This window comes from Eucyclogobius newberryi, unplaced genomic scaffold (genome assembly GCF_026437365.1).
Source record: "Eucyclogobius newberryi isolate DKJ021-1_F unplaced genomic scaffold, fEucNew1.0.hap1 SCAF_9, whole genome shotgun sequence".
Taxonomy (NCBI): domain Eukaryota; kingdom Metazoa; phylum Chordata; class Actinopteri; order Gobiiformes; family Gobiidae; genus Eucyclogobius; species Eucyclogobius newberryi.
Genome location: NW_027316532.1, coordinates 16,023,581 through 16,051,470, shown reverse-complemented (window position 1 = coordinate 16,051,470; position 27,890 = coordinate 16,023,581). Strand labels below are relative to the sequence as shown.

The 27,890-nt window shown below is 44.3% G+C and overlaps 2 protein-coding genes across 2 annotated transcripts in view; both read right to left on the bottom strand.

Annotated features, from left to right (window-relative positions):
- The window catches only part of LOC140353401 (uncharacterized), a 110,701-nt gene that overhangs the window by 29,553 nt on the left and 53,258 nt on the right, over positions 1-27,890 (bottom strand). The window lies entirely within an intron of this gene.
- LOC140354358 (uncharacterized) lies at positions 911-27,683 on the bottom strand. Its single transcript, XM_072439331.1, has 14 exons — positions 27,437-27,683; positions 23,288-23,767; positions 22,831-23,181; positions 21,286-21,379; positions 21,080-21,210; positions 20,973-20,980; positions 20,713-20,908; positions 19,528-20,009; positions 19,134-19,248; positions 18,943-19,043; positions 8,494-8,501; positions 6,185-6,348; positions 2,152-2,238; positions 911-2,069 (listed from the first exon to the last, which is right to left on the bottom strand). The coding sequence occupies exons 1-14, from the start codon at positions 27,612-27,614 to the stop codon at positions 1,000-1,002; spliced, it is 3,465 nt and encodes a 1,154-aa protein (XP_072295432.1). The 5' UTR covers positions 27,615-27,683; the 3' UTR covers positions 911-999.

Here is a 27,890-nt window from a genome sequence, read left to right as displayed (position 1 = left end):
CGTCTCATATGGACGTTTACGGCTTCTATTCAGGTCAATGTTTTGGTACAGATTAATTAGCTGTAAGGTTCCTCTCCCGTGTGAGTTCTTGTGTGGGCAATGAGAGCATTTTTTAAGGCAAATGTAGATTGAACAGCTGTGAGTTTTGTCTCCCTTATGTGATCTCATATGCTCTTTCATGTTATGTGTGTGTGAAAACATTCTGTTACAAACCGACTAACTGTAAGGTTTCCCTCCCGCGTGGGTTGTCATGTGTGAAATGAGATTACTGTTCCGAGAGAATGTTTCTGAAAATTGAGCCGCTGTAAGGTCTAGCCAGTGTAAACTCTCACATGATTATCCAAAGACGTTTGAGAGTAAATTTTCTCTTACAAACGGATCAACTGTAAGGTTCTCTCTTCTGTGTAAATACTGATACGTCGTTCTAAGCCCTATTTATATGACAGAGAAGTTATATTTCTTGTCCGCTGAGATGTCTTCTGCATTTGAGAGACACATGACACAAATTGGTGGCGGTGGTTGGACCGGTTCATGCTTGGAGACTTTTTTTGAACCCCCAATGGTCGATTTCAGACCTTTCTGCGTTTGAACAGAATGTGGGAGGAACTGGTAGGTCAGGCAAGAGCTTATCAGGGATGAGCCAGGCCCTTCCAGAGACACTCCTGCTGAAGATGCTGCTGCACTTCGAACTTAAACACTGTCCCGGCAGTTTCTCTCGTCGGCGCCCCCTGTCTAACTGTAGGATTACTTGATAGAAATAATGAAGCACAAGATACAAGACACAAACCGTGTAACATTTCTGTCACTTCAAAACTTTGTTTAATGTTTACTTTGAACAGGCATTCTGCATTTTACATAAAAGACTGTATTGTACAATGTCACATATTGACTTGAATATCAACTTCCAAAAAAAGTTCAAAACATGCTGGATAAAGGTCAAAAAGATAGAGCACAGCAGTTACATGTTTCCTCTAAAAGCCAGCTTCATGTGGTCCAGAGTTACGCTGAGGCTGAAGGTGTCGAGGCGTGAGTTTTCATGTGCGTCTTCAGATGACTCGAGTTTGCAAATGCTGTCTGACAGACTGTACAGCTGTAAGGTTTCTCTCCTGTGTGAGTTCTCATGTGCTCATTCAGATTTCTCTTTTTGGCATAAACCTTCTCACACATTGTACAGCTGTAAGGTTTATCCCCTGTGTGAGTTCTCATGTGGGATTTGAGTTCACGGTTTTGTTTAAATCCTTTCTGACAGGTTGAGCAGCTGTAAGGCCTCTCTCCAGTGTGAATTCTCATGTGTGCATTAAGATTGCCACTTTGGGCAAATGTTTTATTACAAATTGAACAACTGAAAGGTTTCTCACCTGTGTGAGTTCTCATATGCTTATTCAGATTTCTCTTTGTGGCATAAACCTTCTCACACATTGAGCAGCTGTAAGGTTTATCCCCTGTGTGAGCTCTCATGTGGGTTTTCAGACTGCTTCTTTGAGCAAATGCCTTATTACACTCTGAGCAGCTGAAAGGTTTCTCACCTGTGTGAACTCTGGTGTGTCTTTTTAATTGCCGTCTAGACCTAAATCTCTTCTGACAAACAGAGCACTCATATTTCTTGTCCACTGCTTCTCCTTCTCCTGCTTCTCCTGCTTCTCCTTCTCCTCCTTCTCCTTCTTCTGCTTCTTCTCCTTCTTCTGCTTCTCCTCCTTCTTCTGCTTCTCCTCCTTCTCCTCCTCCTGCTGCTCCTGCTCCTCCTGCTCCTCCTGCTCCTCCTGCTCCTCCTGCTGCTCCTCTTCCTGCTCCTCCAGTCCCTGAGCCGTGTCCCTCTGTGACAGTGGCTCTGCTCTCTGCTCCACACTTGTATTTGCTGAATAGACCCGAGTTGTGTGCAGCTGTACGTGTGTCTTTTATCTGGACTTGGTTGTAGTGGTCTCCATCAGCTTCTGTCTCCATCTGTGCAGTTGAACTGCTGGCTGGAAGTTTCCAGTCTTCATCATTCTCATTGTGTTCTTCATTAATCTGTGCAGTCTCTGGAGTTTCCTCACTCAAAAGATCCGGATCGCACCAGTTGGTCTGAACACCTGCAGGAGAGAAGGAGAAATACATTTATTACAATAACTTTAGATGAATCATTTGCTCCCACCAACCAAAAGGAAAACAGACCAGTCCACTTGTTTGGTGGACACTTCTGTGTGAATGTGGTGAGTGTTTGGTGCAGGTCAGAGGCTGAAGGGTCAGATCTGAAGCCTCCTGAGACACAGGACCAGCTTAACTGTATGTAAGGTTTTTATATCTTGCCGCTGCCACAGGAAACTGTGTCCCGAGGCCCAAACACAGAGTCTCGAGGCCCGAGGCCCAGACACAGTGTCCTGAGGCCCAGACACAGAGTCCTGAGGCCCAGACAGAGTCCTGAAACAGTGCCAGTATTTGTGAGAAACACGTGATGGTGGTTTTTTCTGAATAATTGGCACTTTGCACTGATTAATAACAATAATAAATATTTCAGTCAGAGGGTTATAATGGCCGTCACGGGGCTCCCCCCCTCAGTGGCATATAATGGTACAGTCCAGGAACAGCGTGGCGATGCGGTAGCGCTATGTTTGTATGTACTGTGTATTAAACCATGAAGCCGAACTGACTAGACAATACACTGAATCTCATACATCTGTCTGGAGTCTTCTTTATACACACAAACATGGTGTTAGAAGTGGATTTTTCAGCTGTGAAAACAACATCGAGGACTGTGTGAAGCTTTGTTTTTTTTTCTCAAGGCAAATTTTGTGGCGCTAGCTTGAGCTAACAGACGCTAGCATGGCAACAAGCATTCCACCGCCCGAGGAAATGAAGTTAACCGGTGATATCGCTAACAACTGGGACAATTTCAGGACAGAATTTGATGACTATTCTTTAGCCTTGGGGTTAGCCAATAAGGACAAAAAAGTACAAGCTGCAACATTGAGGCGTGTAATGGGAAGTGAATGCCGCCATGTCTACAAGCACAACTTGACCCTATCAGCGGAGCAACAAGAGGACGTGAAGGCTATTTTGGATGCACTTGAGAGCTAGTTCAAGCCCCAAAGAAATGTCATATTTGAAAGATACGTGTTTGGAAACTGCAAACAAGACGAAGGTGAGCCTATTGACTCATTTGTAACAAAACTGAGAGAGAAGGCCGCTTCATGTGACTATGGTGAACTAAGAGAGGAACTAATACGGGACAGGCTTGTCCTAGGCATCAGCGATGAGAGCGTGCGGCGGCGCCTGCTCAGAGAAAAAGATCTCACATTGACATCTGCGATTGACATTTGTAGGGCAGCTGAAATTATTGACATGAAGTTAAAATTGATGTCCCAGGACCAGCCACTTGACAGTGTTCATGTCACAAACAGACGTCAGCAGAGGCCATTACAGCGCACAGAAGAGCCACACAACATGCAAAGGATGATCAATGACAAAGCATGCAGATACTGTGATGGTGCACACAATCGGGGATGTAGTGCATGCCCGGCTTTTGGGAAAACATGTCGTAGGTGTGGCACGCAAAATCATTTTGCCAAGGTGTGCATGAAGAAGTGATCAAAGAGTGAACACGGCAGATGATGTCAGCAGCGAAGAGGACATGGACAACCAGATCTATTCAGCAGAAACCATCGGAGCTGTGAACGGACAAAAAAAGGTTTGCCAATTTGAAATTCAATGGAGTTTTGCAAAGGTGCCAGCTGGAATCAGGAGCAACCTGCAACGTGATGAGCATCAAAGATAAGAAAAAACTGTCCCCCAATGTTCCACTAATGCCCAGCAAAGCCAGGCTCCTTCTGTATTCTGGGGAAATGCTGAATTCGATTGGGATATTTAGAACAGAGTGTGTGGTGCAGGGCAAAAGACACATGCTGGACTTTGAGATAGTCAGATGCCAACAAAGACCCCTCCTTTCAGGCACAACAAGTGTTGAGCTAGGTCTAATGCACTTCACCATCCCTGAGGAACTGAACAAAATAGAACGCAGTACCCCAGTGTCTTTAACCAAACAGCAACTTATTGACTCGTATGCAGATGTGTTCAGTGGGCCTGTTCAGTCTCTCCCTGGGGAAGTTCACTTTGAGCTTGACAGCAGTGTAGCTCCTGTACAAGCTTCACCCAGAAACGTCCCTGTGGCACTCCGAAGCGCCGTCAAGACTCAGCTGGACAAACATGAGAAAGACGGTCACATAACCCCGGTATCTGAGCCAACCGAATGGATAAGCAACTTAGTGTTTGTCAAGCAGCCTGAAAAACTCAAAATTGCTTTGACCCAAAGGCCCTCAATAAAGCCTTGAGGCGCTCTCACTACCAAATGCCCACACTCGATGACGTACTGTACAAACTCCCTAAGGCCCGACGCTTTTCTACAATGCAAGTTGGACAGAGAAAGCAGCTACATGACAACATTCTGGACTCTGTGGGGCAGGTACCGATGGCTCAAGCTGCCTTTTGGAGTATCTGTCGCACCGGAAGTGTATCAATGTAAGCAGCATGAACTGTTGACAGGACTCAGAGGGGTTGAGCCAATAGCAGATGACACACTCATTGTGGGGTGTGGGGACTCCGGCAATGGCGGATCATGACACAAAGTTGATTGCACTACTGGAAAGGTGTTGTGAGATAAGACTGAGATTGAGCATCAAGATGTTGTAGTTTAAAGTAAAAGAGGTAAAATTTCAAGATAAGATAAGATAAGATAATCCTTTATTGTCCCACATGGGTTCATGGACACATTCTGTCAGGAGAGGGCCTACGCCCAGACCCTGAGAAAATAAGAGCGGTTCAGGACATGCCCCACCCCACTGATGCTAAAGCAGTCCAAAGATTCCTAGGGTTTGTGACCTACCTTGCCAAGTTTCTGCCACGCCTTTCCGGAGTGAGCGAGCCACTGCGTCGGCTACTGGACAAGGATGTGATGTTTCACTGGCTGCCTAAACATGAAGCAGCAGTGCTGGAGATCAAAGGGCTCGTCACAGCAGCACCAGTTTTGAAATACTACAATGTAACAAAACCAGTCACAATTCAAAGTGACGCAATCCAGAAGGGACTAGGATGCTGTCTCCTACAAGATGGACAGCCAGTTGGATTTGCATCTCGTGCACTAACACAGAATGAGCAGAATTATGCACAAATTGAGAAGGAGTGCTTGAGCATTGTATTCGCATGTCAGCGCTTTCACTATTATCTATATGGCAGGGATGAGATAACAGCAGAAACGGATCACAAGCCGCTCATCTCAATCTTTAACAAGTCACTTTTGAGTGCACCGAAACGCCTGCAGAGCGTTTAGATGCTTCTCACTTTGCAAAACTACAATCTCAAGGTAACATACAAACCCGGCTCAGGCATGCACATTAGTGACACTCTTAGCAGAGCCACAGTTGTGTCAAAAACAATTGGGGACACATACAACCGCCATTGCGTATGCCTCCTGCAGAGGGCACAAGAGAACATTGAAAGCATTAACCAGTCTGATTATCTGAATGTGACAAGCCAGCGCCTAGAACAGATCAGAAAACACACAGATGGGGACCCTTGTTTACAAATGTTAAAAACAGTTGTCCTGCAGGGGTGGCCTGAGCACAAAGATGTGACACCTGTAGCCATTCGAGAGTATTGGTCTGTCAGGGATGAGATTAGCGCACTGGATGGGGTGCTCTTCAAAGGTCAGAGAATCATCATCCCAAGATCACTGCGCCCAGAAATACTGAAACGTATCCACGTTAGTCAAATTGGAGGCGAAGCATGTTATAGACAAGCAAGGGAGACTCTTTACTGGCCCAATATGCAGAGCAAAATAAAAGACTTTGTTAGCCAGTGTTCTGTTTGTAATGAATATTCACACAGACAGCAGCAGGAAACAATGACGTCACATGCACTTCCCACACGTCCATGGCAAATCCTCAGCATGGACCTATACAGTCTTCCTATTTGTACTTTTGTTGAACAATGTTTACTCTTTTGAACCAATGTAGTGTTTTTATTGGGATTATTTGTTTAAAAAAATACTACTGAGAATGGTCCAGTAGAAAGTGACAACACGCCTGCATCAAAACCTCTCGCACACTTCGTTTTAACCAATAATGTGCTTTTAGAATATGATTTATAGTTTTTAACCCTTTGTACCAATTCACAAAACTAAGAGATAAAAAACGTGCCATGATCCGAGACTCACCTCTGAGGCTCAGAACCGAGTCCAGGAGCTGCTGGTTCCTCTGGTTCTCCTCTTTGGAGCGACACAGTTCCTCCTCATACTCCGCCATTGTTCTTTCAACCAGCGCAAAGATCTCTTCCGCAGCCGCAGTCAGACGCGCGTTCACCAGAGCTCTCAGCGCCAAACTCCTTTCACACATTTTAAACACTGTTTTAGCTTTAGCTTTGGCTGTAGTTTTAGCTTTAGCTTTAGCTCAGCGCCGCCGTGTCCAACTTCCGCGCTAAATCCCGCCCTAATTTCCGCTTCTTCAGAGTAAAATACTTTTCATTATATTTATAAGTTTTGATTGTTTTCGCCTCAAATGTAAAAAGACACACATAAATGTCATAAGTAACATATGCGAATGATCGGTGACATCGAGGGCATGTTGTATCTGGTCTGTTCTATCAAAGTGGAACTAAACATTCTTTTATTTTAATGTTCGGTATTTTTCCCAAAGACACGTTTCCGTTTCTGTTTGTCAGTCATTTTTCATAAAGGCCTTTGACGTCAGAGTAAGGTGCTTTAATTTAAGTTGGTGCATTTTAATAAGTTCTTTTTGCAACTTAATAAAAGCTGCTCCTTTCACATTTCACTCTGATGTAAAAAAAAAAATGTTTTCATTTTTCAGGAAAAAAAAATACCAAACAAGTGCAGAGAGAACAAAGGAAGCAAAAGGAAAACCACAAAAGACATCCAAATGCAACTGAGGCAATAACGTCAGTCCGGTCCTTGATCATCGGCACAATTCGTGCCTCGTGATCCGCGAGGATCAGAACACTGGCCCCTGACTTACTCTCGACTCGGCATTCAGACGGATTTCATCAAGAAAAACATACGTTTTATTATTCGTCACCAGAAGAGTTTTAAGAGTGCAGTTCTGAAAAGCACATTATGGCCTTACTTTATGACACTGTTGCACTTTTAATACGCACTTTGCTTATTTGTTTACATGGCTGCTGGGTATTTTAAGTTGACCTGTTATTTTTATTGAAATCAAATTTTGCACTATTATTTCTTATTCAAGCTCAAAGAAAGGTGCACTGTTAAAGTGTTAAGAAATAAAATAAAAACTGGGGAAACCCCTGTGAATTTTTTTAATGTGTTACAAAAGTATCGGATCGGGACTCGGTATCGGCAGATACTCAAAATCACATGACTTGGAATCGGATCCAGGTCAAAAAAACTTGATCGGGACGTCCCTAGTCTTAAGTGTTTTTTTAAGTGCCCAGTTAACAGCTGATAAAAGTAAAACGGAGTAAGTGTGTCTTTTAAAGCTTTAAACCACTTTGAGGTGAACCCGTCACTCCCCGGACATTTATTGCTTTTTAATCTTTTGATTGCCTTTTATATTTCCGACACTGTTATTTCAGCTTTCATTTTGCTCTTTTGACATAACAGGCAGATTTAATGGGGCAGGAATAACAGAAGATTATAGACAAAGTTTTTAGCAGAAAGATTCAAATGAAGAATTTGATCATGTTTGGTTAAAACTCTAATATATTTTTTAAATGTTTTAAAAGGATTTTTTTCTGCCATAGGCTTTATAGGACAGGACTGCTGAGCGTGAAATGGGGGTGAAACAGAACTTATCAAGGCACGTATGCACAAAACCAGACTAAACATATTGCAAAAATACCTACCCTATGCGAGACATCCTTGGATCCCCTGCTGTCAGTCTGTTTACCCAGGGATGTCTGCAGAGCCACAATAAGTGTGACCCGGATGTTACACACATAAGACCTAAGTTTTATGGCATCAGGCAAAGACATTAAATTTTTCTCTCACAATTCCCCCCTTCTGATTAAAATCAAACCCGTGTTTTATTATTAATCATACCATTAGCAAAAATGTCAACAATGTATTAATAATAATAATAAATATATATATATATAATACAAGTAAATCAACAACCTGAAAATCAGAAGAAGGTTAATCACATCATCAAAATTCAGTAGAAGCAAATTTGTCAAAGGAGAAACACTTAGTACTTACATACTCCAGTATAAACACCATTTTGTCCTGGGACTTTAAACCAGTAAGTGTCTCAATCCTTACATTACTGCAAAATTAGCACATATATAAACAATGATTTTTGTGGGCCTTCATCCCCTGTGATTAGGTCAAGTATAAGATAATTTTTTTGGGGTTACATTTGAAACTAATCTACAGGACTCCTCTGCAGATGGAGTCGTCATCTGAGTCACTCACATAATCAGGATCACCAGGTGGAGTGATCGTGTTAGGTCCCGTCATTGGAATGGACACAAATTGGGCAGAAACCGTCTTACTAATCATCCTGTGTAAGCATGGGATCACACAGGAGAATAGGAGTAAGACCACTACCATAATTATAGCAAAATTGATAAGTCTGTCAGTCGAACACCGACGAAGAGTGAGTGTTGGACACAGTTTCTGACTCCATGAGATCACGGAGCTTAGTCAAATTTGCGAGTCCCTGTTGGATTGCTCCTCCATCCTCATTATTAGCGGGAATGTATGTACAACAAACTTGGCGTAATGAAATACAGACTCCGCCCTTTGAGGCGGTTATCAGATCGAGCATGATGCGATTCTGAAGTGCCACTGCGCGAAGTGCATGGCAAGGCAAGACAAGTTTATTTGTAGAGCACATTTCATACACAAGGCAATTCAAAGTGCTTCACACAGCAGGAAAAATGCATTAAAAATCACAAATAAATTACAGAAACAGAAATACAATACAAATTAAAGGTTGAATGGACGATTTTTTTGGCCCAAATCTGAGTCTTATTTCCTCGTGGCGTGGACTGCCGATTAGTCTTGCCCACGTATCAATCATAAAACGCACCTACCGCTCACCTGCAGCCGCGTGCGGCTCGTCCCAACGTTTCCGCGCGTCTAAGCGCATTGATCAGTGTACGGGACAAAATGAAGATGGAGAAAGACAGTTCGAGCTGACTCAGAAGAAGACGGAAATCTACGTGAGACGAGAGATGCGATGCGATCCGTCGCGCTAATAAACAACGCACATGTGTGTTGTATCACATGCGGAAGTGCCGAAAAATCGTCCATTGCGCCTTTAACTAAATACAAATAAAAAACACCTAGCCATATCCAAATTTATCGGACCACATTGGCGGGCATTCCAGACACTCCATCCCATATTTATTTGACAGTGCAGCATGACAGGTGTCTCCGGGATGGACACATCACTTTTAGATTGATTTGTTCCCATATCTGCACGTCTGTGCTGAGCGTATGTTTCTTTTACGACGACTCTCTCGTTGACGCCTCCACCCGATGTGTGGCACTTTGTATCTTTACCGACGGACCTAGTCTCATCTGCCCCTCCCTAGATTTAGCCTTAGCTAAACTAATTGTCTCAGACAAAACTTGACCAAAGCTTTAGTGTTAAAACCTGGCGATTGGTCAGTGGGTCGGTGCGCCAGGCTCTTCCTGGGCTTTACAGAAGGCTTAGTGCCGACCGACAACCTAACCAGCGTGTGTTCTGACCCTCTCCCCAGGCACCTGCGATGAACTGCGCTTGGACACCAGCACAATGGGCTATTGTGTCCAACAAAATGATTTACATGTTCAAATGCAATCGTATCTAAATAGTAGTTTTAGAATTGTAGAGAATTTCTCAAAAGAAAGACCTTTTTAATTTGAATACATTTAGAAGGTGCTATTTTTAGGTTAAAATTGAAAGGTGCAGGGTACTACCTCAAAATAGCCCCAGATACATCTTTTAGTATTTAAAATGTCAAAAAATAAATAAATAAAACAAATAAAAAAGGGTAACGTGTAAATAATTTAAGACATAAAAGAGAAGAGTGCATGCATCGCTTCTCTCTGTAATTCAATAGTAGCTAGAGTTGTGTTGATAAAGGAAGTAAATCGTGCGCAGGCAGCCTGTGGTGTCCCGTGAGGTGAGGATATGGTCTGCTGAGAGCGAGGAGGCTCTGAGGGACTGCTTCAGCACCACTGTCTGGACCGAGCTTTATGGCCCACATGGCGGGGACATCAACACCATCACAGAGTGCATCAAGGACTACACCGCACCCAGATGGTGCGGTGTTTTCCAAACAACAAGCCGTGGATTAACCGTGAACTGAAGGCTCTGCTGAAGGAGAAGAAGAGAGCCTTCAGGTCAGGGAACAAGGAGGAGCTGAGGACTGTGCAGAAGGAGCTGGGGAGGAAGATCAGGCAGGCGGAAGCCGGCTACAAGAGGAGGATGGAGGACCAGCTGCAGCAGAAGAACATTCAGGGAGTGTGGAGAAGCCTGAAAACAATCTCAGGCTTCAAAGTCCCCCCTGCCCAGACAGAGGGGGACCTACAGTGGGTGAATGAACTGAATACTCACTTCCTGAGGTTTGATCAATCACCCACCCCTCCCCCTGCACAGCTGCATGCTCCCTCTTCTACAGCTGGACAATGGCCCACACCCGTTCCACTTCACACATCTGCTCCGGCCCATCAGCTCCCCACTTCACCTGGACTCACCCATCCCCCCAGCACACAGTCCCCCTGCCATCCACTGACTGTCACAGCAGCACAAGTGAGGAGAGAGCTGAAGAGGATTAAAGTGAGGAAGGCAGCAGGACCTGACGGCATCAGCCCCAGGCTCCTTAAGTCCTGCACAGATGAACTGTGTGGAGTTATGGAGCATGTCTTCAACATGAGCCTGAAGCTGAGGGTGGTACCACAGGTCTGAAAGACCTCCTGCCTGGTACCTGTGCCCAAGACACAGCGCGCCAAAGACCTCAACAGCTTCAGGCCGGTGGCTCTCATCTGATGAAGACACTGGGTTAGCGGCTGGTCCTGGACCACCTCCGCTCCACCGTGAGCTCAGCCATGGACCCGCTGCAGTTTGCATACCGGCCTGGCATCGGAGTGGAGGACGCCGTCATCTCCCTGCTGCACCGCTCTCTCTCTCACCTGGAGAAGCCTGGCAGCTCTGTGAGGATCCTGTTCTTCGATCTCTCCAGCGCCTTCAACACCATCAGCCGCTGCTCCTGAGGGACAAGCTGGAGACGGCTGGTGTGGAGTATGACCTGGCAGAGTGGATCCTGGACTACCTCACAGACCGACCCCAGTTTGTGAGAGCCCGGGACTGTGTGTCTGACACCAGGACCTGCAGTGTGGGTGCGCCCCAGGGCACTGTCCTTGCGCCCTTTCTCTTCACCCTCTACACTGCAGACCTCAGACACGACACGGACAGCTGTGTCCTGCAGAAGTTCTCTGACAACTCTGCCATCATCGGACTCATCACGGACGACGATGATGCGGAGTACAGAGGACTGGAGCAGGACTTTGTGGACTGGTGTCAGCGGAACCACCTCCTCATCAACGTGGGGAAGACCAAGGAGATGGTGGTGGACTTCCGCAGACGCCACTCTGCTGCCCCCTCACCAGTGAACATCCTGGGAAGGGACATTGAGAGAGTGGACACATACAAGTACCTGGGTGTTCATCTGAACCATAACCTGGACTGGACTCATAACAGAAACAAACTGTACAGGAAGAGCCAGAGTGAGCTCTACCTCCGGAGGAGCCTCAGGTCTTTTGGAGTGACAGGGCCACTCCTGAAGATCTTCTACGGCTCTGTGGTGGCATCAGCTCCTTTAGGTGTGGCCTGCTGGAGCAGCAGCATCACAGAGAGGGAGAGGAAGAGGCTGGACAAAGTCATTAGGAAGTCCAGCTCCGTCCTGGGCTGCGCTCTGGACTCGGTGCAGGAGGTGGGGGACAGAAGGGTCCTGGCTAAATTCACATCTATGCTGGACCATGAGTGTCACCCCCTGCAGGACACTCTGTCCGCTCTGGAGAGCAGCTTCAGTGAGAGACTGATCCACCATCAATGTGTGAGGGAGAGGTTTCGCAGGTCTTTCCTTCCTGCTGCTGTCAGACTCTACAACAAACTCTGTTAGCCCTGAACACGTGCAATACTGACTGACTTAACCATGTGCAATACCGTCATGTGCAATACTGACTTAACCATGTGCAATACCACCATATTCATGTGCAATTACTGTCATACTTACAAGCAATTAAGGCCATATTCATATGCATATAACAGATGTAAATAAGAGTGTTTACTTACCATTAGTAGTAGTATCATTTAGTCTTATGCTAGCTATTTTTACTTTACTTTATTTTATTATTATTTACTTTATTTTATTATTATTTTTTAATTTTTTATTTATCTTTTAATTTAATTTAATTTAGTCTTTTTTCTCCATTCCCTATTAAGATATGAGACGAGTTTTGTTAATAAGAGTTTTTTGTTTTGTTTATAAGAGGTCTTCCCTTCTATTAAGAGTGTTTTTTCTGTCCTTTCCCCCTGTATCTACTGCGTTGTAACACCGATATTTCCCCATGTGTGGACAATAAAGGATTATCTTATCTTATAGCTAAGAGTCTCTACACGCAACATCAGTTTACCCACACCTAGATTTGGGAACAATGCCAATAGAACTTTTTCCCCTGTTGTCCAAATTTTGTGGTCATCTGGCACATCAGAACTCCAACCAGAGTCATGAGGCAGCAGATCCCTTTGTGCCCTGTGTGTGAGATGTGGTGTGCTGGATATTATGTATGAATGATGGGAGCGGCGCATCGGCCCATCCATCCAGTCGGAAGACATTCATACATGTAATATCCACATAGAAACATGTAATCCTCTATTGGAATGGTCCCCAAAATGTACAGTGTAGTATCTGGCAGATCTCGTGGAGGAGATCAACGACAATGCCCACTGACCACTTGTGGGTCAGACACAAGGGCCTTTATTTACAAATGATTTGAAAGCAGTAAAGGAAGCAGTTGAGTCAGTGGCAGCAGTGGTGCCAAATCCATATAAAATTTTATCTCAAATTCCACAGGAATCTAAATATTTCACTGTTGTGGATCTGGCTAATGCTTTCTTTTCTAACCCTGTTCACCAGGACTCACAGTTTTGGTTTGCTTTTGAGTTTCAGAACCGACTCTGGACTCTGACACGGCTGTGTCAGGGGCTCGTACACTCTCCAACGTGGTACAATGCGGCGCTGCGAGACTAATTGGCTCCTTTACAACTGTCACCGGGCAGCGGTTTATTACAATATGTAGATGATATACTTTTGTGCTCTCCTACAGAGGATCAATGTAAACAAGATACAGTGACTCTACTTAAACATTGACATGCAGAAGGCCACAAAGCGAGCCTTTCTAAATTACAATTTGTTAAAGAGGAAGTAATCTTCCTGGGTCATGTGATATCTAAGAATGGCAAAAGCATTTCCACAAAGCGTGTTGCAGCAATACAGAATATTCTAAAACCAATAACTAAGAAACAATTGATGTCATTCCTGGGAATGTGTTCATTGTCGACAATTTATTCCAAATCATTCTGTAACGGAGTCTCCTTTAAGTGCACTCATTCATGGTAAAGGCCTTAGGACTAATGACAAACTGACATGGACGGAGGAAGCAGACACAGCTTTCTGTGAGTTGAAAATGGCCTTAAGCCTCCAACTCTGGGGTTACCTGACTCAACCAGACCTTTCACACAGACTGTCGACGAACGAGACGGCTGCATGACTTCTGTCCTGCTACAGTCGCACAGGGGCTTCCTGCGACCTGTCGCTTACTTTTCTGCTAAACTGGACCCAGTTGCAGCCGGCATGCCATGATGTTTACGTGCGGTTGCGGCTGTTGGAAAAAGCTGTCCTAGCCTCATGAGACCTGGTGAGCTATGCTGAAGAACTAACACTGTTGGTGCCGCATGCTGTCTCTCTGATTCTGCTAGAAAAGAAAACTTCCCATCTTTCTGCTTCACGATGGCTTAGATAAAACACTGTTCTTCTGGAACTGCCAAATGTTACAGTAAAGTGATGCACACAACTCTATCCAGCAATGCTTCTGCCAAACCTGAGGAGTGTGAACCTCATTGTTGTGTTTCCACAATTAAACATGTATGTGCACCCCGACCGGACCTGAGGGAGGAGCCACTCACTAACTCTGATTTGATCCTTTTTGTAGATGGTTCTGCATCTTGGGACGCAGACCAGGGAGGGAAAGACAACTGTCACAGAGAGCATTTTGGCTTGTGCACGGCTGCAATACATAATCTCTTTTGGACTAGACAACTTGGTTCTATTTTGCCTAATTTCTCTGTCATTGTTACAGTATAGTTTCCACAACAACTCTTCATACCATTTGTGAAACCTCAACGCGATCTCGCTCGGTGTAGAAAGTGGGCTCGAGCTTGTGGACTTTACACATGAAAATGTAAAAAAGGACACTCCAAACTCTTTGTTGGAGAAGCAGGACCTACTGACGAACACCCCGATCCAACAACAGCAACATACACACCAGACCAGGTGAGTTTTTCGGTGGCTGCCCACGAGTCGGAAGGTTTACTGGTCCGAAGGTTCATGAGTCCAAAAATTCCGAAATTTTAAGGTTCACATGTCCGAAGGTTCACGAGTCCGAAATTTCACAGAAATTTAAAAAAATTCACAGAAATTTAAAAACTTTCACCGAAATTGTAAGGTTTACAAGTCCGAAGGTTTATTAGTCCGAAGGTTCACACGTCCGAAGATGTGTGTCTGCGCAGCGGGCTCTACTCGCGGCTCTCCTCGCCGAAGGTGTGAGTGCGCGCAGCGGGCTCTCCTCGCCTCCCTTTTTTCCCCACACACTGCTTTTTGGACTTTTCTAGTGTTGATGCACTTTTTATGATTAAACTCGCGTATTTTCCATAACCGACTTGTTTCTGTGCATAGCCTGAGCTCCTTATCGTATTATTAATGAATGAATTAACTCAAATAGCCCAGCAGTTTCGGCCGCGCGCCGCGGCTCTGTAGACACTCCCGTCTTGGCCAGCTGAATTTTCTTTTTGACTACCAATCCTACGGTGATCGGATCACGCGTTTCTATATATACATATATCATTTCTATACTTATAATCAAATGAAGGCATAGAACTGAGGATTCTGTTCACGCATTTTTCTTATGATCAAATGAGGGCATAAAGCGGAGATGTTCCCTTGTTATTTTCACATACACAGTACAACTTGCGGTGCCACCTGTGAGCAGCTGGTACATTAAACGTGACGAGCCCCAGTGCGTGTCTTTGTGCTTCGTGCGCATTTTACAGACTGACTACATCCCGATGCCGTCTTCACTTTAGCCCTATGAGGAACTTTCGGACTAGCAAACCTTCGAACTAGCGAACCTTCGGACCAGTGAACCTTCGGACCAGTGAACCTTCGGACCAGTGAACCTTAGGACTAGCGAAATTTCAGACCAGTGAACCGTCGGACTAGCGAACATTCGGACAAGTGAAACCTTTAAAACCTTCGGACTTGTGAATCTTCGGTCTCGTGGGGGGTAACCGAGTTTTTCTGGTTAAGTCCAAAGGTTTATGAGTCCGAAATTTCACAAGTCCGAAGGTTCACGAGTCCGACAGTCGCATTCTCTACAGTGCGCATGCTGCTGCTGCTCACCGATGTGGATGATGTAGTCCGCACTCGCCATGGTGTTGTACCGGAATATCCACAGCGCGGCGAACACCAGAATCAGCGTTTCCATCTCGGGTCGGAGCCAGAATGGGCATCCAGACCGGCGCCATCGCCTTTCACCGCCGCTAGAATCCACAGAGGCCGCAGCAGTGTCAGCGAGGCGCGAGGTAAATCCCAAAGTCACGGACGAAAAGCAAATTCACAGGCCGTCACGCACCGCTGCCTGCTCTGGAGAGCTCCGGATATATATATAAGTTTATCGTGTTATGCTGTAGAATTAACATCAGGATTATTTAGGCGCGTAGACCCTTACAAATGCCATGTCATAAATTTCAAAATTGGGACGAATCACGACAACTCGCTCACAATGAACAACTTTCTTACTCACCTTTCCCTGAATCCGACTTTCTACCAGTAACAGACCTCGACATTCAAGCCTCTTCAGCTGAACTACACTGTGGTCCGTGATCATTTCATGTAGAAATTGCCCTCCGGGAACACGGTTTTCGCTGAGAGAAATTAAAGGCTGTGTACATGTATGTCCCAAACATCCGGGTAACTGGCCGTGTGCCTGTCGTGCTAAAAATAGTCCAAGCGGTAACGTCATTCGGACACAATGCTATGGGCTATCAGCCTCCTATTGTCCCTGGCTCACTCTCTCTCTCCTCCCTATGTAACTGATTAGCATCAGAATGCCATGGGCGTTGACCTCTCCAGGGATTCAAAATTTCATTATAAACAACAGGAAGATTAAATCTTAAACCACCGTTCCTTTTTAATGATGGTGTTTCTTTTTGAACAAAGATTGCCTCTTTAACGCTGTGTACACATCGCGGTGTCAAATTCGCGCCCGACGCGAGAAGTTGGACGCCTGTACATTTGAAGGCAGACGCGTTCTCGATGCCCCGGATGCGGGTCGAACGTAAATAAACAGACGCGAGGCGTCACATGCACAGTGGAGGTGTTGTCAGTGGCGGATATTGAGAGTGTGATTTTCGCATATTTGGTTTTTCAGAACCCTCAAACGGAGGCGCTCAGCTTGGCGGCGTGCCTGGATACACCAAATACTGCAGAGGCGATCTGAGTTTGGCGAATACTATCATTTGCTTCAAGAGCTGCGTCTGGATGACCACGGTCATCCAGCGGTACTTTTTTCTGTCCCGGCCCCAGTTTGATGACCTTTTATCCCGAGGATAATTTACCAGGAGACCAACTATAGGCGCTCAATCCCAGCTGCTGAGCGCCTGTCCATCTGTCTTCGGTCAGTAAGTAATAAGAAGTAATAACCGAGTGTATTGTTAAACATACATAGGTAATGTTGCGTTTCGTGGTTCGTCAGACATCTTTTCTGCTTTTGTTCCAGTTTATTTCCATCAGGTGCAGAGCTCAACAGCAATCAATTTATATCCTGCCAAGACACCAGGAAGTGGTCACAACCGGAAGTGATCAAACACAACAACAAAATAATACATCAACACAAAGTACACACAAATAACAATATGTATGAGAACACAATTCCAACACACCCCCTTGTTCTCATAATATTTACCCAGAACTTGTATTTCCAAATAGTCATGTAAAAGTTTATACCAGTTTCGGCCGGATTGTTTTAGGCCGGATTGTTTTAGGCCATAAAGAGATTTTCTTAATCTATACACCTTGTTCTTTTCTGACCCTGTTTGTTCAAAACCCTCAGGTTGATCTATGAATATTTCCTCTTCAATAGGAGCATGTAAATATGCCGTCTTGACATCCATTTGATGGACAATAAGGTCATTTTGGGTTGCTATCTGCATTAAAGCACGCACCGCAGTGATATTTGCTGTGGGTGCAAAAGTTTCGTGATAATCTATTCCTTCCGTTTGGCTATATCCTTTTGCCACAAATCTAGCTAAATTTTCCCTGCTCATTTTCTTTAAGTACATATACCTTTAGGTAATGTAGTCAGTTCAAATGCCTTGTTTTCTTTGAGAGAGTTCATCTCTTCTGCCATTGCTTGTTCCCACTTAGAAGCCTCTGGTGCCATCAAGGCCTCTTTAAAGGTTTGGGGGATCCCACATGCTGCCCTGTAACAATAATCAACACTAAAATAGGTTACAGCAGGCTCATCTTTACAGTTTGATGTGTAATCCTCCAAGTATTTCGGAGGTTTTGTTTCCCTTTTTGGATAGCGTCCTTGTTGGCATTGCTCCTCAGACTCTTTTGTGTCTGTTGTATCACAGTCCGGTTCATTGGTGTTTTCCTCACTTTCATGTAGTGATTCTCCTACAGGAGCGTTTACAGGTGCTTTGTAATTGTCCAGTTGTAATTCTGACTCACTTTCTTCAGTCTGTGTTTGTTGTTCAACTTTTTCGGATGTGTAATTTTTAATAAACTTGACCAGTCTATGCTTTGACACTTTTCCCTTGTGTGGAACATAAACTAGGTATGCTGGGCTATTTTTACTGTAGCCCACAAATATTCCTTTTTCACATCTGGGATCAAGCTTCTTGTGGTCATGGATGTATGCGTAACACTCAGATCCAAATATCCAGAGTTTAGAGAGATCTGGTCTTTTGCCTGTAAACATCTGATATGGTGTACTTTTAGTTCTATTATTGTAACACCTGTTGCGAATGTGAGCAGCATTTTGAATGGCATAGGGCCACAGTGCTTTAGGTAACCCCTTTTCCAACAGTAGGCACCTTCCCATATCAAACAAAGTTCTCGATTTGTCTCTCCGCTGTGCCGTTCTGATGAGGAGAATATGGTGCAGATGTTTCATGTTTTATACCCCTTTCTCTTAGTAGAGTTTGAAAGGAGCTGCTCGTGAATTCAGTGCCATTATCTGATCTAATGCACTTGACACGGCCGTAAGGTGCACAGTCAGCTAGAAACATTTCTGTTGCCACTGTGGTTTCACTTTTGTATTTTAGGAAATAGACCGACACTGCCCCTGAAAAATCATCTGTAAATATAATAGCATACTTATGACCACTGTGGCCGTTTGGCTCAATGGGGCCAGCTAAATCAGAATGCACCAATTCTAAGGACTCACTTGCTTTTGGGTCACATTTTCTGTTTCTGTTTTCCTTCTGCACACACCTTACATTCTAATTTAGTATTACCAGTAATTTTCATTCCGTCTACAACATCAGGTAATTTATACACATCACTCACATTGCAGTGGCCTAAAATCTCGTGCCATGTTCTCACATCACATGTCAGATTTACATTGTCACAAGATCCTATGTCATGAAATGAAGAGTCATTGTTTACCGTTTTCGGGTAGTAGAGCCTATCGTATTCTTCGATGGTGAAGGCAGTCCCGTCTTTGTTGATGAGCTCATTCTGGTCTTTCTTGAAGACCACCGCTGCTCCTTAGGCTGTGGCTGCTTTCACAGAGAATATGCTCTACGGGTAAGATGGGATGAAGAGTGCATCCTTCAGCGTGACTGTGCTCCATTTGCCTTGAACATCTTGTAGAGCGACGCTGGCATCCCCCCTCTTCAGCGCCACGTTGTTGGTCCTGGATCCATCAGCGAGTTCCATGTAGTGCTTTCCAGGGTCGAAGGTCTCGTCAAACTGCCTGAATTTATTCATCTCTGTAATGATGTGTGATGTGGCTCCACAGTCCACCATTAGTCTCTCTTTCATTACGTCAGTGGATATTAGTCTATTGCTGACTTTGAACACAAAGGTTTGTTCTTCTTGTTTTTCAGCTATCTGTTTTGCATCATTTTCGTTTTTATTCTTCCTTCTGCATGTCTCCTCACTGTGTGTAGAACTTCTGTGATAAGTACACCACTTTGGGGCAGTTTTATGAGGACAGTATAACATGTGATTGAAGTTATGTTTACTTACTATCACATTGTCTTCTTTTGGTTTATTTTCAAACCTCTCCATCTCTTCATAACTCCGCAGGTTGCTCTTAAACTGTGTGAATGTTATGTCATCCTTGCTTTGGGCTTTATGAATAGAAAAAGGTTTGTACCCTTCTGGAAGTCCCTTTAGAATCATGGCGATAATGAGGCCATCACTTATGACTTCATTTGCACTTCTCAGCGCTGTTACTGCTTTTTCAGTTCGTATTATATATTCCGTCACAGGTTCTTCTGGTCTCTTTTGTAGGGATGTGAGCTCCGTGTACAGCGCGATGATTCTTGGCTTGCCCTGACTGGCGTAGTGATCCCGTAATATTTTAAGGGCCTTTTTGCCGTCATCAGCTGCGTCCCGCATGACCAAGGATAAACTTTTGTCGTCAATAAATTGGATGAGTTCCTCATAACACACAGCGTTTTGGTCGGCATCAGGCTCAGCAGTCGATAGGATAATGTCTTTCAGCCCTATTATTCGTAAGTGGACGAGAAATTTTACTTCCCAAAGTTCGTAGTCATTTTTATCACCGCTGAAGACCAACCTTTGCCATCTTCCTCGAGTGTTGCGTTTCATGGTTCGTTAGACATCTTTTCTGCAAAGAACACACACTCGTAGCTTCTTTGTTCCAGTTTATTTCCATCAGGTGCAGAGCTCAACAGCAATCAATTTATATCCCGCCAAGACACCAGGAAGTGGTCACAACCGGAAGTGATCAAACACAACAACAAAATAATACATCAACACAAAGTACACACAAATAACAATATGTATGAGAACACCATTCCAACAGGTAATAAAAGTAACCAGGGTAAATAGTCGACGGAGTTTAAACTATATTAAAACGGAGCTCGACGCTTATACAACTGCAAGTGTATTTCTTATTAAAGTCTTTATATTGCTTGTTCTTGTGCACCATTTTAGATTTGATTGTGGTATATTTGATAAAAGTACAAGTAAACTATATTTAGGCTATATAGTTATTTGTTTGTTTGTTTTTTTAGATTTCTTGCCACTGGGGATTCCTACAGGACAATCTCCAGCAGCTTCAGAGTTTGTGTGTCCACAGTCGCCTCCATCATCCCTGATGTAGCGGCTGTCATCTGGGACTCTCTTGTGTGAGAATTTATGGTTGTGCCCACAACAGAGGACTGAAGGTCCACAACAGAGGACCGGAGGTCCACAGCAGAGGACCGGAGGTCCACAGCAGAGGGGCAGAGAACTGGAGGTCCACAGCAGAGGACCGCAGGTCCACAGCAGAGAATTGGAGGTCCACAGCAGAGGACCGCAGGTCCACAGCAGAGAACTGGAGGTCCACAGCAGAGGACCGGAGGTCCACAGCAGAGGACCGCAGGTCCACAGCAGAGAACTGGAGGTCCACAGCAGAGGACAGGAGGTCCATTGCAGCAGAGTTCCAGGAGCGGTGGAACTACCCTCTCTGCTGTTGAGCAGGGACGGGAAACATGTCCGGCTAAGACCCCCCCCTACTCAGGATCCCGCTTCTTCTATTACAAGGGGATCATTTGCTGGTTCTCCTTACCGGTTCCGGGTAAGCGATGTGGGGGGATACAGGAGGACGAGTGACGGGGGGGATCTTGGCCAACTCTGCATTTGGTCAGGCCCTGCGTGAAAGCACTCTCCAGCTGCCCCCGGATCAGAACCTGCCTGGGGCTGAACACGGAGCCTCACAGCCCCATGTTTTTGTTGCAGATGAGGTATTTCTGCTGCAAAAACATATGATGAGACCCTTCACTGGACATGGGCGCCTCCCCATAGAAGAGCGGGTCTTCAATTACCGCCTCTCTTGGGCACGGCTGGTTGTTGAAGACGCCTTTGGGATCTGGACCTCACAGAGGAGGATGTTTCTGCGGCGCCTGGAAATCCACCCTGAAGTCGCAGAGAAGTGTGTGAAGGTGAGTTGTCTCCTCCACAACTTCATGCGAGCCACAGCCCCGGAGCGTGTGCCCCGGAGCATGTGCCCGGAGCATGTGCCTGGAGCGTGGGGAGGTGGAGCACAAGAGGAGCCACTTCCAGGTGTGGGGCGGATCGGGGCAAACAAAGCATCCCAAGAGGCCTCGAGGGTGAGGGAGGTGTTTAAGGCCCATTTCAATGAAGAGAGAGCAGTGCCATGGCAGCCATGTCCTCCACAGGACTGACCCACAACGGCACTTTTAAGAGCCACCCACTAAACAACAGAGCTTAATTTGACATTTAAATTAATTTTATAAATTCAGTTTAGGTAAATGTATCTAGTCTGTTGTATAGTAGTAATATTGTATTGTAGTTCAATTTATAAAAGTGATTAGCTTCTCAGTTCTTGTCCTTGGTTGTTTTTGCTTGATTTTAAATTGGTGAAACGAATTTTGGTAAATGGATTAAGTACATCTTTAAATAGTCACTGATATTCCCAAACTACCCAGTATTATATATATATGAAAAAGATGCAGAGGTATACAAGACACATGATATGAAATGTAAGTTTATTGTTCACAAACATTAACTATATGCAAAAATAACTATCCAAAAGTCTCTTTCATCTCCGTGCAGAAGATTCCAGCTCATGTCTAACAGACGTGCTCCAATGTCTCCAGATTTAAGTCAAATGAACTATGATCATAACACAATTTATACATTTTCAATTTAAAATGTTCCTTTTGATGAGGAGGAACCTTCTGCACGAGAGGAAGCAGACTCAGGAGGAAGAGTTCGTCAGGACATGGAACACGAGGAGGAGGAGGAGGAGGAGGTCTATTCAGGAGCGCCTCCAGTAGATCTTGTTCATACAAGAGCTCGTGCTCCTGGGACCGCTTCCTCTTCCTTGAGGGGCCTACAAAAACACACATTGCTATTTAGATGACACGGGCTAAAAAAGCAAATAGTTATTTTCTCCAACCAAATGCTTTCACACACCTGTGGGTGCAGCAGAAGGACCAGCAGGTGCAGAAGGACCAGCAGCAGGAGCAGAAGGACCAGCAGCAGGAGCAGAAGGACCAGCAGCAGGAGCAGAAGGACCAGCAGCAGGAGCAGAAGGACCAGCAGCAGGAGCAGAAGGACCAGCAGCAGGAGCAGAAGGATCAGCAGCAGGAGCAAAAGGACCAGCAGCAGGAGCAGAAGGACCAGCAGCAGGGAGGGAAGGCAAATCCAGATCTTCAAAAAGAACATTGTACATATTTTAGCCCAGTACATTTATTGCTATATTATTCAAACTTTCACTATTGTTCTATAGCATATTTAATGAGGCATACGCATTACACGTAGCTAATATCATTTTCCAGTTTCATAACAACAAACCTGATTCGGAGAGCCCTTCTGATGCAGTTTCTTCGTCCTCTGCGGGGTCCTCTGCGGGGTCCTCTGCGGGGTCCTCTGCGGGGTCCTCTGCGGGGTCCTCTGCGGGGTCCTCTGCGGGGTCCTCTGCGGGGTCCTCTACGGGGTCCTCTACGGGGTCCTCTACCCTTCTCTCCATGTTCCCGCTGAATTCACGGGGGGTGATGAAAGGGTCGAGGAATGTCAGGACCCCAGCGTACCGCCATTTCCCTGCCGACCCTGCTGCAGACCCACTCTTCCTGTTTTCCTTCTTCTTTTTCTTGTCCTTCATGTAGGTGTCCCTCAGACTCTTCCAGCGCTTTCTGCAGAGGTCCTCTGAAGAAACACATGAACTCGTCAAACACAAACTAGCACAAATTATTTGGATTGCATCAACTATCAACACATAGATTTTGATGGTTTAAAAGTTGTCATAACTTACCAGGCAGTCCAGTCTCCTCACTGATCTTCCTCCAGGCGAGGTCCTTCTTGTTCCTGTCCCTGTATTCAAATATGGTCACGTCGTACAGCTCCTTTCTCTCACACACAGCCACAATCAGTCTTTCGTCCGCCATTGTTGCCGGTGGTCTTCTCTCTCCTGTGTGAGTTCTGCTGTGGATTTCTAAGCTCGGTTTAGTTGTAAATCTCTTCTGACAAACAGGGCACTCAAAGATCTTGTCCTTTGCTGCTCCTCCTCCTGCTGCTCCTGCTCCTCCTCCTGCTGCTCCTCCTGCTCCTCCTCCTGCTGCTGCTGCTCCACAGTGCTCTCCCTGTGTCAACTCTCTGTGCTCAGTTTGTCTTTGTTGAAGCAGTGAGGACTGCTCCTCACTCTTCACACACACAGCAGTGAGCTCATTAATCTGTGAAGTCTCTGGAGTTTCCTGCTTCACAGGATCAGGGCTGCACCAGTTGATCTGAACACCTGCAGGAGAGAAGGAGAAATACGTTCATCACAATAACTTTAGATTAATCATTTGCTCCCACCAACCAAAAAGGAAAACAGACCAGTCCACTTGTTTGGTGCTGGTCAGAGGCCGAAGACGGAGCCCTGAGGCCCAAATACAGAGTCCAGAGGCCCAAATACAGAGTCCGGAGGCCCAAATACAGAGTCCAGAGGCCCAAATACAGAGCCCGGAGGCCCAAATACAGAGTCCAGAGGCCCAAATACAGAGCCCGGAGGCCCAAATACAGAGTCCGGAGGCCCAAATACAGAGTCCGGAGGCCCAAATACAGAGCCTCGAGGCCCAAATACAGAGCCTCGAGGCCCAAATACAGAGTCATGAAACAGTGTCAGTCCAGTATTTGTGAGAAACACGTGATAGTGGTTTTGCCTCCTGGAGCCACAGTTTCTCCAACAGTTGCATTTTTCTCTAAATAATTGGCACTTTGCACTGATTAATAAACGTTAATAAATATTTCAGTCAGAGGGTTATAATGGCTGTAGCTGTGATTAATTTATTGGGTCTTCCTTTTAGTTTTTACAGTCTTCCTATTTGTACTTTCGTTGAATTTTACTCTTTTGAACCAATGTAGTTGTTATTTTAGGATTATTTATTTAAAAAAATAAAGAATCGCGTTCTCCGCGCCGGTGTCCGCTCGATGTCCAAACTTTGAAAGTGGGGAACGAACCCGCCTGTAACAGGCTTTGCAGCGTAACCTTACAATGTCTAACTTTTCTTGAAAAGTTTGTCTTGAGAAAGGCATTATAATTATATCCTCGACCAAATCGATATCTTTTCCTCCTTCCACCATTGTGGGTTGAAAAAACAGCTTAGTAATACACGGATTAATGTGTCTGTCAAATCCAGTTTCCTCGTTATGAGGTTCCGCATACCCCGATCATAAAACCTGCTTCTCAATATTGGTGATCCAATCACCTGCTGCTGGCTCCTGTGTAACAGCAGCAGACGTACAAGAGCCAACTCTAAAGCTGATTGGTTGACACATCCTTTTAATTTCCATTCGCTTTAAGCTACAAGCACCAGCTCTGTTGAGGTCTGAAGGCCTGAGGACAGATTTTAGACCCCTGGCAACACATGATGGCTGAATATGATTGGATAAAGATCTAACATAAAGACCAGCCCTCCAAATCTCAACCTGGAGCAGAAGCAGTGCAACCAAGAGGAAAGCCATGAAATGAAGAGTATAACTCTTACTCTGGGGAATAATGTTAAATATTATTTTCCCACATACATATATATATATATATATATATATATATATATATATACATATATATATATATATATATATATATATATATATATATATATATATATATATATATATATATATATATATATATATATATATAGATATAATATATATATATATATATATATATATAATAGATATATATATATATATATCTATAGATATATCTATATCTATAGATATATCTATATCTATATATATATAGAGAGAGAGAGAGAGAGATAGATAGAGATAGATATGGATAGATATAGAGATAGATAGAGATAGATATATATAGATATCTATATATATAAATATATATATATATACATATCTATAGATATATATAGATATATAGATAGATGTATAGATGTATAGATAGTTACTGTTCTATTTTTCCACAAAATAAATTATTTTATATTATAAAATGTGTGTCCTGTTTACATGCATCTTTTTCATATATATAATACTGGGTAGTCTGTGGGAAATTCAGTGGCTATTTAAAGATGTACTTATTTAATTTACCACAATTCAAGATCATAAACAAAAACAAACAAGGACAAGATGAGATAATCCTTTATTAGTCCACACAGTGGGGAAATTTCAGTGTTACAACGCACAAGTAGGTGCAGAAGTAAAGAGAACAGAGAACTTAAGAGCTGAGAAGCTTCTCACTGTTCTATTCATTTAACTTCATCTCATTCTGTGTAAACAACATGACATTTGGGCTCAATCTTGAGGGAGCATGTGGTCTTTGCTATAAATATGAAAATCCCTTTATCAAAAACACTTCTGTGTTGTGGACGTCCAGTCCTCTGTGTTGTGGACGTCCAGTCCTCTGTGTTGTGGACGTCCAGTCCTCTTTGTTGTGGACGTCCAGTCCTCTGTGTTGTGGACGTCCAGTCCTCTGTGTTGTGGACGTCCAGTCCTCTGTGTTGTGGACGTCCAGTCCTCTGTGTTGTGGACGTCCAGTCCTCTGTGTTGTGGACGTCCAGTCCTCTGTGTTGTGGACGTCCAGTCCTCTGTGTTGTGGACGTCCAGTCCTCTGTTGTGGACGTTCAGTCCTCTGTTGTGGACGTTCAGTCCTCTGTTGTGGACCTGAAGCTGCTGGTGATTGTCGTGTAGAAATCCCCAGTGGCAAGAGATCTGAATAATAAAACAAACAAATAACTGTATAGCCTAAATTTAGTTTACTTGTACTTTCATTAAATATACCACAATCGAATTTAAAATGGTGCACTAGAACAAAATATTAACGCTATGAAAACTATGTTTTTTTTTTTACTAAAAAAAATATACATTTTTACTATCTATGTACTTTTCATTGGTTTTATACACAACCACAAGCAGATACACAGCACATACACAGCACACACACAGCAGATACACAGCAGATACACAACAGATACACAACAGATACACAGCACACACACAGCACACACACAGCACACACACAGCACATACACAGCACATACACAGCACATACACTTTATTATTGCGCTCAAACATGAATATTTCTGTACTGACCTGATGGACAGATGGACAGGCGTCTGTAGTTGTTGTTGTCCTGGTACATGTCCGCGCACCAATGCGGGAAAACAAGTCATCAAACAGGACCCGGGACAAACGAAACTACAGCTGAGAGCGATGTTTATCCAGTCTTGAAGCAAATGATGTTATTGACTCAACTCGGATCACTGGTGGTTCCAGACACGCCGCCGAGCGTCTCCGTTTTTGGGCTTTGAAGAGCAAATACGCAAAAGGCACTTTCTCAACTTTGATCCGCCATTAAAGAAGCCAGACTGACAACACCTCCACTGCGCATGCGCACGCGGCAAACGCGCGTCTGCTTACTATTTTTATTTCGGCTCTGCTCCGCTGCGTCGAGAACGCGGCGTATTTGCGTTTTTCTTCATGCGTACTTGCGTCCAACTTCGCCATAACGCGCGAATAGGCGTTTGCGGTTTGAACGGGCCATTACAGTTGAGATTGAATTGTAATGCGTTTTCTGTTGCTTTCGAATGCTAAAATATATCAACACAAGGACAGAGTTTAGCAGCGTCTCTTTATTTTTCGCGCGCTTTCAACTCAACTCAACTTCCGGTGAACAAAATGGGTTCGTACTGAAACAATATACTGCATGAATAAATGTACCCAAAATAAAACAAATGCAACACAATATAATCAAACCTTCAATTCAATATCAAATATAAATACCCTAAATAAGTGTAAATTAAATAGAAATTAAGGTTAAATAACTGCATCAAAATCTCGCACGCTTCGTTTTTTAGATCAATAATGTGCTTTTAGAATATGATTTGTAGTTTTAAATGTCCACCGTCTTTGTGGCAATTCACAAAACTAAGAGATAAAAAACGTGCCATGAGCTGAGACTCACCTCTGAGGCTCAGCACAGAGTCCAGGAGTTGCTGGTTCCTCTGGTTCTCCTCTTTGGAGCGACACAGTTCCTCCTCATACTCCGCTATTGTTCTTTCAACCAGCGCAAAGATCTCTTCCGCAGCCGCAGTCAGACGCGCGTTCACCAGAGCTCTCAGCGCCAAACTCCTTTCACACATTTTAAACACTGTTTTTAGCTTTAGCTTCAACTTTAGCTTTAGCTTTAACTTTAGCTCGGCGCCGCCGTGTCCGACTTCCGCGCTAAATCCCGCCCTCACTTCCGCTTCTTCAGAGTAAAAGACTTTTCATTATATTTATAAGTTTGGATTGTTTTCGCCTCAAATGTTATGTTTACTAGAAAAGTTTTAGAAACGAAATTCACATTATTTTATACCTCTGTTGTTTTGGTTATTTAACATTCTGTTCAAACCAACAGATAAAGAAGATTAGATTGT